The 12979-nt window shown below is 37.5% G+C and overlaps 2 protein-coding genes across 3 annotated transcripts in view; one reads left to right on the top strand and one right to left on the bottom strand.

Moving 5' to 3' along the window:
• The window catches only part of LOC109113836 (zinc finger CCHC domain-containing protein 14-like), a 32569-nt gene extending 24469 nt beyond the window's left edge, over positions 1-8100 (top strand). The window contains exons 7-13 of the mRNA XM_042715166.1: positions 368-401; positions 483-768; positions 959-1047; positions 3627-3742; positions 3894-4037; positions 4369-5514; positions 6570-8100. Coding sequence (XP_042571100.1) covers positions 368-401; positions 483-768; positions 959-1047; positions 3627-3742; positions 3894-4037; positions 4369-5514; positions 6570-6625 — 1871 coding nt within the window. The 3' untranslated portion in view covers positions 6626-8100. The remainder of the gene's footprint in view (positions 1-367; positions 402-482; positions 769-958; positions 1048-3626; positions 3743-3893; positions 4038-4368; positions 5515-6569) is intronic.
• map1lc3b (microtubule-associated protein 1 light chain 3 beta) lies at positions 7881-12569 on the bottom strand. 2 transcript variants are annotated; one of them, XM_019126116.2, is made up of 4 exons: positions 12342-12569; positions 10287-10342; positions 9512-9618; positions 7881-9389 (listed from the first exon to the last, which is right to left on the bottom strand). In XM_019126116.2, exons 1-4 carry the CDS (start codon positions 12379-12381, stop codon positions 9215-9217), a joined length of 378 nt encoding a protein of 125 aa, XP_018981661.1. In that variant the 5' UTR covers positions 12382-12569; the 3' UTR covers positions 7881-9214. The 2 variants fall into 2 exon arrangements, with proteins under 2 accessions (XP_018981661.1, XP_042571101.1); XM_042715167.1 differs by lacking the exon at positions 12342-12569 and adding an exon at positions 11802-11942.
• Positions 12570-12979: the final 410 nt, after the last annotated feature.

The following is a 12979-nucleotide window of genomic DNA, read 5'->3' as shown; positions in this document are numbered from 1 at the left end:
ACAAATTATATGTTAATTATATATGTATGTATGTATTTAATTTTTTTATATTTTTAATTTTGATTATTTCAGTTATGTTTCTGTAATATTTAACCATTCAGTTGACTCTTTTCATGTCAGATCAAGCTATATTATATATATATATGCTATAAATATAGATTTTAAATATATTAAAATAATTTTTAATTGCAATAACATTTCACAATATTACTATTTTTACAGTGTTTTTGATGAAGTTCTTAATTGTTCTGAAAATACTTCATTTTTTAAACATTTTAATGGTGCTAAATAGGTATCATCAAACAAATTCACCAATCAAATCAAGCTATATTTCTTAATCACACTTTATCAATTCCATGTTTTGCAGATCTGGGCGGTCTGCTTCAGTATACGGGAGCGAGGTGAGTTTAACAACCCCTCAACACAAACACTCTCACATCTCTCCTCTCTACATCCATAAACCCTCACTCGTTCTGTCCCAGGCCCATTTGTGGTGTCGCCAGCATCCAGCCTGTCCTAAGCGTCCATGCGCCCCTCCCACAGAGTTCCCCTGCACACCTGCCCCCTCTCCCCCCTCAAACAGCGATGACCATCCTCCCCGGCACTGCCATGGGGGAGGCCAATCCACCACAGATGCACCTCACAAACCCCGCACCCCAACCCCAGTCCCAGCAGCCCAGCCCGGAGCAGAACGGCATCCTGGACTGGCTTCGTAAACTACGGTTGCATAAATACTACCCTGTCTTTAAACAGCTAACCATGGAGGAGGTATATGACTTAAAGTGGCTCTTTCCCTTGCTATGAGAGTCGTCCTCTCTGATAAGAGATTAAAATGATTGGAAGAGATGTTTAGGGAACAGATTCCCGATATTGCAGCCATGAAATACATATTTCCTTCCTGACATATCTCTCCCACTACATCTTATCTAAATTATGATCTCCTTACTCACTTTCTCAGTTCCTTGCTCTCACAGAAGAGGATCTCAACAAGTACGACCTCACTCAGGGGGCCAAGAAGAAACTAAAGACTCAGCTGGAGCTTCAGAAGTGAGTGTGATTTGTGCTTAAATTCTGACACCAATGTGTTTGATCTGCGTGCATCATCCCATAAACAACCTCAGAAACATTCAGGAGTTCTTTAAAGGCAATTTATTTTGTCATAATAAATTAAAAATGTACTCAAACGTCTCTGCATTAAATTCAGTTTATCATCTACTTTCCATGGGTATAAATAGTGCTTTGATAAATATGCCAAGTAAAAGAGTGTTGTGAATAGGTACAACCAATAATTAACCTAATTTGCATAGACAGGAACTGTATTTGCGCTTTAAAGGATGACACTGACACTGGTTAGCTCATTAGTGCCTAATCAATAGTGAATAAGACTATTTAGTAAATATGTAAAAGGTTAGTAAATTATGATATACACCGCTACCATTCGAAGGTTTGGGGTCTATAAGTGTCTGTAAGTGTTTTCAACATAGATAATAATAAAAGCAGCAAATCAGCATATTAGAATGATTTCTGAAGGATCATGTGACACTGAAGACTGAAGTAATGATGGTGAAAATTCAGCTTTGCATCACAGGAATTATATATAAATTATATTTTAAAATATATTCAAATAGAAAGCATTTATTTTAAATTGTGTACATTTTAAATCTGTTTTTATTGCATTTTTGATAGGGATGCATGTTTTTTGCTGATATGCCGATATTTTTCAAAGAGTTTTGGTCAATGACCAATGCTGATACAGATATATATTTAATTATTTATTTTTTTTAACAACCCCAAGTCTCTCCTGTCAGAAATTATAAACAAATTATTTTTAACTTTGGTTAGTTTTAAACAAAAACATATTTGTTAGAACTAAAAGAGTATGTTGAAAGCATTGAAAATAACTATAATAAAATCAATCTCTGCTGTTTTTTGTTTAGTTTTTTAATGCAAATGAAACATTTTATTTGTAGATTTTACATTAATAGATGGTCTAAAGCAAAAGAGCTGTAAATATTAAAAAAATATTTTAGAACTCCTTGTATTTAAGTTTTCATAATCCATTTGAAAAATAAGGTTACATATTAATGAATAGATCTGTATGTATTAAATTATTTAATTTACAAGTCTCATGTTTGTGATTTTGTATTAGTGTTTTAAATAAATTCTGATTTTTGATTTTATGAATAATATTACTGCTTTATTTATATAGAAACAGAGTATCTTAGTGTTATTTGTGTATTTTACTTTTTATTTTATTACAAGTAGGCCTACAGTGCCCCCTAAATAAATAAAAATGCTTTACTGAACATGCATTAGGATCCAGGGGAGGCTGCTGCTACTGTATGCTACTACTGTATGCCTAGAAAAACTTAATTAGCTGGTTCAGGTGTGTTTAATTAGGGTTGGAGCTAAACTCTGCAGAACACCAGCCCTGCAGGACTGAGTTTGGAGACCCCTGGTTTACTCTGCCGTACACCGGACGTGTCATTCAGTACTTACATTCTCAAATTAAATGTGGCGATCCAAAACTGTGAATCTAATCACCATTCAGGGAAAAGTCCTCTTCAAGAATGACCAAACTGCTGACGTGATCTTATCGCTAACACATCCTGAGCACACGTGAGCTATTCCTCTTATCGTAAAGGCATATTGGCATAATTTTTTTCAAATCGATTTCAATAATGGTCCAATAATATCGTGCATCCCTAATTTTTGATCAAATATGCAGCCTTGGTGAGCCTTCAAAAACATTTTAAAAATCATGCTGACCCCAAACTGTTTTGTATGTAGAGTTTATTTAATGTAGATTCTTGTATCATTAAAGAAATAGTTACTTTTTGCCTAGTTATAAAACATAATAGCATATAGGTTTGGAACAATTTTGACAGTTCTTGGGCAAACTATTTCTGTAACCCATATTTGTTGCATTTTAACAATTATTTAAATGTTGGTAAATGGTCAGTTTCCACAATTCCAGGGCAGATCCCTTCCTTCAGATTAAGAGTTTGGCATCGAGAGTTTAAGATCAGCACGGAAGTGGAGCAAGTCCTCAGTAAAAACACACCATTCTAATTCTTTTTCCATTTCTCACATCAGCAAGTTTCCATTGCTCAGGTGGAGCTGTGGGAGCTAAGATATCTTAACAGATAACAGGAAATAATCCTCGGGAGGTTTTCCATGCCTGGAAACAACAATAAAGGTTATACTGGTTCACATGTCTCATTCTTAATAAAATGGTTCTCACTGACACTAACTAAAACGTAAATAGTGCACTTTTACTCAACATTGTAAACTTTCTGAACAGAAAGGCCCCGTTAGAACCTGAGCCAGCTTAATCATACCCATCGACTATATTTTAAAAATATGTAGTCTTTCACATCCCAACTTTTGTTTCTAAAATCAAAGTCTACATAAACAGACTACAAGCTTCAAACTGATGCACTAGCAGAATTATGCACATGCGGTAAGTGCTGGGACGTTTTTGTACACAGCGCCATCTAGGTGTCATTGCTGGGAAATGTTCCATAAAAAAATCTTAGACATTCATGATCCAGCCATTGTTTATTATTAAATGGTACATGAAAAAAAAAAAATATATATATATATATATTTTGTTTTCTTGTCAGAGAGAAGCTGGAGAAGAGATACGTGGTGTCTCAGTTTCCTGTTTCATGTAGTGGGGTTGCCAGAGTGAGCCCTTCCAGTTATATCGGATCCCTGACACACGCACACTCTGGAAGTGGTACTGTACACACTCTTAAATTCTGAAAAATAAAATAACTAATGAATATGTTTAAAATATTTGCATTTAAATTAAAATATATTGAAAAGTTTTAAGTATAGTATATTCCATGTAGTTTTCAAGAGGTTATGATTTTTGTGTGTGTGTAAAGAGCTACGAGTAGAAGTTGAGAACAACTCGTTGCCCATTCCACGGGACAGCAGTACCTCCTCAGGCTATTCCAGTGCTCCTTCCAGTCCAATGACCTCTTTCTCACGTGACACGTCCTTCGACCGGGTTAAAGACCCTCATAGACGTAAGAACTGATGGTTTTTTTTTTTTCATTAATATTTTTATAATCGAGATTAAATTCTTTACCACAATTGTACATATAGTACACTATGACACAAAATTAATTTGACACACACACACACATATATATATATATATATATATATATATATATATATATATACACACATGTATACTGTATACATTATTTAAGTAGATCATAGATCAAGAAAGAGATAAAGTGCCTATTAGCGGTTGGTGATGCTTCTGGTTCATTCATTACCCTGAAAATGTAAAGTGCAATAATTATTAAATAATTGCATATCATTTAATTTTAGGTCTGTATCTCCTTTCAGGTTTAGAGTCTGGTTTGGATCCTTGTGAGAGAGAGCGGTCATGCTTTCTCCTCAATCCTGTGGTATCCACCGGTCCCAGCCGTCCCACTGCCCAAGTCCTACCGGTCCAGAACGATCCCTCCCTCTGTCCCTCCCAAATGAGTTTGCCCCCTCCATCCATGCCCCTCCTCTCCTCAGGCCGCATTCTCAACTCTCCCCGCAAACCTCGTCCACCCCCTCTCTGTTCAGAAGAACGTCCCAAACCGATGGGGTCTGGGGTCAACGTGGGTGTCCGGCTTGAGAACATCTTCCATGGGTTGAATCTTGATGGTTCTCCGGGGCACCAGGACATGTCGGTCCCCCGTGGGCCCCTCACAGTGCTTCGCTCCCCTCCAGGTCTCATGGTGGAGACCAGCACCGCTCTCACCTCCACGTCTAACACCCTCCATCATGTTTCTCACCCACCCTTACACTTACAGGTGTCTACTTCTGTTCCACGCACAGGATCGTACCCTTTCTCCACCCTGTCCTCCTGCCCGTCATCAAATTCCTCCACCAGACCCTCCTTTTCGCCTGTCATTGGAGTTCCTATAGCAACAACCAGCAACGTTCCCATGGCGGCAGTACCCGGCAACACCTACTGTGTAAACAGCACATCCGCAGTCACACCCAGTTCTAGCCCAGCATCCACAGAAAATAGCGGCTATGCCTCAGTGCAAGCAAACAGCGCTAACTCCAGTTCCTCAATGTGCGTTTGTAGCTCTTGCGGTTGTAGCGGTAACTGTGGCTCCTATGGGGCGCTTCCAGCTAGCTATGCCGGATACTTTCCTCATCCGTTTTCAGGAACGTCAGTATTCACGTTAGGGCCTTTGCTTCATTTTAGCCCCCTCCTTACAGGAAGTGGTACCGCCTCCCCCTTTTCCTACCCCCTGGTGGCCCCGCCTGTTTACAACAGCAGTCTATCACATGACTCGCAACAAAATATTGGGCTTCCACCAATGCAGGGTTTTCTAGGTGGAGGGGGTGGTGTGTACCAGCCCCATGGAATGATGGGAAACGGAAGCTCTGGACATAAGAAAACTGGGAATGTGTCCTGCTATAATTGTGGGCTGAGTGGGCATCGAGCACAAGACTGCAAGCAGCCAGCAATGGACTCTGCACAACAAGGTAACAGCATTGTTTGTAAGTAGTGCCTTCAAACTCCTGACACCTTAGCAACCACCCAGAACATCCTACGAGCAAATTAGCAACACCCAAGAAGCCACCCAGAATACTTTTCCAGCTGTCTAGAATAACTTTAGTAACTACAGAGAACACTCTAGCAACCATAAATTCACACTAAATCATGTGGCGTCATAAACCGTTACACATACCACATAGTAACACCCTAGCAACCACTTAGAACATCCTATTTGTTAAAAAAAAAAAAACACTAAAAAAAGAAACTAAAAGTACATAGAAGTGACCCAGAATAACCCTAGCAACAACTCAGAACATTCTAACAACCGTAAAACAAATGCTAACAAAACAGTACTCATAGATTCTTAGCAACTCCCTGTAAACCACCTAATATTTTATTTTATTTAATAGTTCATTAGACAGGGACAATGGACAGTCCAGTGCCCCAGAGCTAAATTTCATCTGCAGAAAACACTTTAGAATACCTTAACTGCATAATTCTCCTGGCAACCATCTAAATGCATCTAACCCACATGGAAACACCCTAGCAACCATTGAGTTATGTGCCATAAACCATTCGGCAAACCTTAGGAACCACATGTGTTTGTGATAACCATCCAGAACAAATTTGCAACTGCCTAGAAACACCCTAGCAACCATTGAGGATTAAATCACTGCACAAACTTTAGCAACTATAGAGAATTGCACTAAAAACCATTTAAAAACATAAGATGCCCCAGAACACCCTAACAACCATTGAGAATACCTTAGCAACTGCAGAGCAGCATGAACACCTTAGCAACCAACCACCTTGAAACTATGGCAGCCACCTAGAAACACCTAGCAACCATAGAATAACACTCAGAACACCTTAGCTACCACATAGCAATACTCTAGTGATAATAAGCCTAGCTTTGTAGCAAAGACTTTTGTGTGTGCAAACACCAACCATGGTTTCTTCAGAAATATTAAAAAGTTATTATTTTTGCATTTAAATAAAAAAACAAACAAATTCAAAATCAAAAAACGTTTTGTTTTTGCAGGGACGTTTCGTCTGAAATATTCCCCGCAGTCAGACAGCCAGGACTCAGGGGACTAAATGGTGCGAATGAACTGGTTTGGACCTACACCTTCCTCAGTATGTAAAGAAACTTGATGTGAGACTTCACTGAGCAGAGACATTACAGAATCTCTTTACAGGAGGAGCAAGTGATGGAGTTCCATCAGTTATGGCTTCCGATGAAAGCCTTGTGCCAAAGAATCACTTCACTGTGGATCTTTGTAAAAAGATGTTCAAAGAAGAACTCAATCTTTGTGTTCTTCAGTTCTCTTCATGCTGTTGGTCTCACTTGAGCAAGTCACTGTGGAGCAGCCAATAGAGTATCAGTCAACATTTGCTGCACATGTCATTCTTGGAAGCAAAAAGAGGAGATTTTGCTCACAAAATAACATACAATTATGGCCAAGTCTTTGCTCATGGTGTGAGTATAAGTCACCCTTTGGGAATAAGATACTGGAAATTCTTTTTTTTTTTTTGGAAGTTCAGAAAGCAAGGAGAAACTGACAGTTGTGAAAGCGAAAATGTTGTTTTCCATCTTGAGGTCAATTTTAAACTTTTTGACTACAGGAAGTTTTCTTACTCATCATGTGTTATTCTTGTTTGTTGTAATCATAGTGTATTTAATATCTGGGTTTTGGACAACACATTTGCTACTTTTGAGTTATATTTTTTTTTATTACATTCTCTTCATCATAGAGGTGCCACGTCAACATGATGCACAGATAAAATACGTTTCTACAGTCAATGCACTTGAGATCGCTGAAGTTGAGCTTTTTAATTCACTAGCATTATTGAAACTGTATAAGAAATTGTTTCACGGACTTACGAATTTAGCTGCTGAATCTGAACTGAGAACTGAACATAAGAGGAAAACATTTTCAGTATGTCACACTACAAAGGTCAGAGCAGTGGGTTTTTCCATGTTGTTTCTCGATTACAGTGGTTCTCATTGTCAAACATCTTTGCTGTTTCAAAGCAAATGGTGATATTTCTTTTTTAAATTACAAAGATCTCGCAGTCTCTGGCTATGCATGTTGCCTGATCATGAATTACTCTGCTGTATGTAATATGTCTAGTATTATCACAGGTAAGCATTTGACCTAAAACGACGATGCTGACGCAGCCATTTTGTATTTTAAGGTGAATGTTTTATGAAGTTTGATAGAATTTTTTGTATAATGTATCACTTTGACACTTTTTAAAATGAATTAAAAATGTTTTTGAGAATTGTTTAATAGTGGTCAACAGACTTCTAACATTGTTAAGAAAAAAAAGTCTAAAAGAAAATGCCAGACAGGATGCATATTTCTCTTTTATTTTTAAAATATCAACAGAAATAGAAGTGTGATATTGCTGTAAATCTGAGCAGGAGAAATACATAAATTAGCTTACTTTGATAACGGGTTGATAATCCTCTAAAGTTAAACTCTCATTCAAACAAACAGTCACTTTTTTGTAAATTGCACAATAGTAGCACATATTAATTGTTTTTTTTACATGAACAAACCAACAAACAAAAAAAAAACATCTCTTTAAATAAGAGCAAGACAAACAGCAAATAAATGCTCAGGAGAAAAGGCATCTAAGCTTATCTGTACAGTTTACTGTAAGACAAATGGAAAGAGTACAACAGCTCACAGTAATGTAATTATAAAGGCGTAATTAATCCTCTAATAAAATTGAAAAGTCTAAAAGCGTGCACATAAAAGAGCAAGGATGTTCGGGTAGCGCTCTTGTCCGTGATCGAGCTGCCCTGACTACCTTGAGCCACAATCGCTAAAGCCACATTCATTCGCTCAATGTACCATTGAATATAATTACATTTTCCTTCCTAAACTTGCACTTTTAAAGCTTCACACTACAATCAAAGCAGAATTTCTTGTATTATAAATTGCTTGCTATTTATTTCCTTAGGTACGTCCCACTGGATCATACTTCAAATGTCAACAAGGCAAGTAGGATGTCGTTTAGGATGTCAACGCTCAAGACCCAATTAGCAAAAAGCTCGAGGGGGAGGTGAAAAGGCTGAATTGCTTCTAACAGGAAAATGGAACAGCGGAAAAGACCTACAGGTAAGGAAAGGCTGTCGAACTCAACAAATAAAGAGACTCGACGAACAGCAGGAGGGGTTAAAGGTCACCAGAGTGCGAACACGACCCCTCCAAGCTAAAAAGGAACCTGATAGATAACCTCTATTTGGCCGCCTAACGTTACACTAGATGCCATTTCAGAAATTCAACCGCTTAAGAAACTGAGATGATTCCATCTCTACACCCAGAAGTCTTTCGTTCAAGCTGTATTGAGTAGTTCAATGTGTTGAGTAAATCCAGATCATTAGTCCAATTAACCATAACCTGTCCTATAACCTAAACACAAACGACTCCTCTTCCATTATTAAAACTCAAATTATTTGGAGGGAGTCGAGGTTAAAGGGCTGAGATGTGGGAAGTTAGGATTTAGCTTTGGAGAATGGCTGGGATCGGTGAGCCAAATGACTAAAAGTTCATTTGGTTCCTGTTTGGATGGGGATGGGAAAGGGGATAGGGATATTTGCAAGGGAGAGGTCACAAGAGTTCAGGGTAGGTTGTATCATTGTCCGAGAGTGAAAGCCAATCGTTTTGCCATTTTTTACTGAGGACACGCAGTTCCAAATGTCTCCTGGGAGGCATAGACCATGTACAGGAAGCCGTCCTCATCTCTCTCGCGCTCGTAGACCTCAGAAATGGCAGTGGACACAGATACCATGCTGTGACCGTTGACGAGCAGGAAGAAAGCTTGGTTGGAGTTGAGCTGGAGACGTCTCCTATTGAAAATGCACATGAACCAGAGATGCATCAGTGAAGTTTTTTTTTTTTTTTTCAAAAATATTAATGAAATAGAGAAATAATAATGAAAGGCAAGAAGTAGGTATTATCTTGGTATTACCTGATTATCTTTATAAGTTCGCTCATGTTTACGTGGTCGGGAACTAAAAACTTAGTTTTGTCAAGAATCGGCAGTTGCTTTTCTCCTTTGTATCTCTCAATGATGACCTGAAACAAAAACAACGAGCTAAACATTAAAATACATGCATATTTATTTAAATTGAATAAATTGTACCAAATAGTATGCATGTGGTCTACTGTTCAGAAGTTTGGGGTAAGTAAGTCTCTTGTCCTGATTTTGTTCAAGTAATCCAACAAAAAACTGGAAATTCATAATTATTTACTTACCCTCATGTTGCTCTAAAGCAGTATAACTTTCTTTTTTCTGTGGAACACAGAACATATTTTAACAAATGTCTCATTTTTATTTTTTATCAATACAATGAAGGTCAATGTACGATCATTGTATGGACAAAAATAGTTGAAACATTTGTGAAAATATCTGTTTTTATTTGTTCCACAGAAGTCACATGTCATAAAGGTTTGACACAACATGAGGGTGAGAAAATGATGAGTTTCATTTAAGAGTGAGTGAACTGTCAGTTTTGTCTAGTGTTTTGTGGTGGTGAATGGATAGGATGCAAATAGACAATACTATGTAACTTCCTAAAAAAAAAAAAACCTGCTACATCTAGAAATGTCATTTTCTAATGACAATATTCCATTATAAAGATCTATACTGGTAGATACTTTAGAACACTTGCATACTATGTGTGCAAGCCTTTTTAATTGGTTATCAATCTCCAGCTCCACAGACACAAATATAATCTGCTTACTGGGATCTTGCTCGGATGCTGTTCCCGGATCAGCCGTACATCCTCCACCCGCTGCTCTGTAGAGAGGAAGTAGGAGCGGATATTAGATACAGCAGATCACAATACAGGACGCATTAAACCAAAGACATTTTACTGAGCTGGATATGGGTTTGGGTCTCAAGTATCAATCAATTCTCCAAAGGACCAATTTTAATTGTGTTTAACAGGTCCACGTTAAACTTGTTAGTCCTATCTTGTGGGTTCAGTTTTAACCAATCAAGGAAGGCATAGAAACTAAGAAGGTTCTGTTCCAAGGTGTTGGTGAGAAGAATATCTTTGAGGGTGTATAAGTACTGATTAAATATTCATTTTCAGTCAACTGTCCCTTTAAGAAAACACCCAACAATGGTTCCAATGTTTATGTCTGTTCTTCCCAGTTAAATTGCTTGGAATATTAGTTTATTTCTTTGCTGTTTAAACATTTGTTCCACATGAATTTCTCTTAACGATTTAATGAACAGAAATGAAAAGAAACAAGCCAGGCCTTTGTGTACCAAGCTAAGTAGACTATGAACAAAAGACATGACTCAGCATGAGATGACAGTATCTGCAGCGACCATAAAACAATAAAACGACAAGTCTAGACAACTACATCACTGCATTGATATTGTAGGTTTTCAAATAGTTAGATACACAAAGCAACAAGATAAAACTTCAGTCTAGGGACCATGAGGTCTTGTGAGTGATGGTTCATTAACTTGTCAGAGCACATGCTTCTGATGTATTGACACGTGCAATTATTGAGCAACTATGGTAACTTTTGGTGGTTATCTGCTAAACCTCACTCATTTCCGCGAAACTGGTTCTTTAGTTTCGGTTTTGAACACCTGGTCCATCCTTTCTTAATTTAGTTTTATTAATAAAATAAAATAATAAAATAAAATTAATAAAATAGAACTAAATATAATAAAACAAACAAAGTCATACCTTCATACAATTATGATTTAGACCTCTCATCTGAAAATAACATTAATTAAAACAAGAATCAAGTCAAACATGCTCGGTTGAATTCGCTTCGAATCGCGAACGAATTGTTTAGTTCGATTTTGTAAACCGGTTTATTAATAAGATTCTTCTTTAAAAAGACATCGCTATGTGCTTGTTTGGGCTGGTTGTCACAACATTAGTTTAAGATAAAGTAGGCAATTTATGGGCTGATATATTATTTGTTTTATAACTATTCCGAGCAAGACACGGGCCTTTATAAAAACTTCAATATTCTCTTAAAGTGTCGATAAAATATGTACGTTATGAATACAAACAAAGGGCAAAATGTTGTCAAAAGGCAATCACTATATCATATGCTATTTTCCACTTCAGTCCCAAAAAGGGATGGAAAACAGGTTATGAAAAAGATAACTCAGCGCCGATATAAGACTCAGGCCTATAACTGAGCGCAGTGATGACTGTAACAGCAATACGATTTTTGTAAAGAAAATGTCTATGTTATTTGCACAGTCGCTATTAAAATATTACCAATATTCATTCAGCATCGTCGTGTTTACTCGAGTCCTTCCAAATAACCTTAAACGACGAGTCCCATCCCCCAATCCTGCAGTGCGCCGTTTCGCTAACATCTGCCCACAAACAAAGACATTGCAACATAGATTTTGCTACGTTGTAAATAAGGTACAGAACTCGCTATGTTGTTTATGTTATGATCATGAGACTGCAGTCTGTATGTTTGTATAGTCTGAACATACATGGCCGACACCCTTATAACCCAGTTTGACTGGATTGTAGTGCAACAACACGACCTATTTTTCTATATCGCTTAAAATTCGTGTTGTAATATAATAAGATACGTGCATTACATTTCTACACACTTCACTACAATATTTAGGTATTTTAGTCACTGGATATATACTATTACAAATATAAAGGACACTCATAAACTTTCCCAGAATATACATTTTAGGCTTATGTAAACGAGTCTTGCTAAATGTAAAATGAATACATATTCCAGAAATACAATAGAAAAGCGATTCTCTGATGATGTGAACTCGCTGCACTTACCAAATGTCCTCCTTTGTTTAAATGTCTTTTCCGAAGGCATGTTTAAAATGAGATTAGACACCGTTTTCTGTAGGCAAACCTGCCTAATTTCTTTACTTTTCTGTTTCTGAACAGAATCGGTTATGTTTTAAATAATGCGAAATCGTGTATTTCAGTTGCGTGGCGTCGCTTCGTACTGTGGAGCCCAGCAAAACAAACCAGTCAGCTGATCTCTGACGTCACGGCGCATATTCCGTGTACATGAAGCAGTTTAGGTGGAAGAGCTCCAGGGTAGTCACTCTCTGACCTCTCAATGTGGTCATATCAACTGAATCATTGGATTCTGAAAGACTTGTAAGGCTGTTTTCAAGTATTGGTCTGCAGTGAATATTTCCTAGAATAGCTAGGTTTACAGTCAGTCAACACGTGTTGGGACATGTTGTCACACTATATGAGGTCAGTTTAATGCAATGGCCATTTAACAGGCTTTTCAGACAGTATTTAAACAGTAAAACAGTTATGATTTAACAGATTATGCATAGATTTTGCGGTTTACACAAGCTAGCGTACATTAATGGTTTGCTAGATGACTCAGCCTTTTAGTTTTAGTAGCACTGAGATCAAGTCATAATGATCAGGGGTTGAGACTCCCGTTCACA

This window comes from Cyprinus carpio, chromosome A25 (assembly GCF_018340385.1).
Source record: "Cyprinus carpio isolate SPL01 chromosome A25, ASM1834038v1, whole genome shotgun sequence".
Classification (NCBI taxonomy): domain Eukaryota; kingdom Metazoa; phylum Chordata; class Actinopteri; order Cypriniformes; family Cyprinidae; genus Cyprinus; species Cyprinus carpio.
This window is presented reverse-complemented; position numbering and strand designations above follow the sequence as displayed.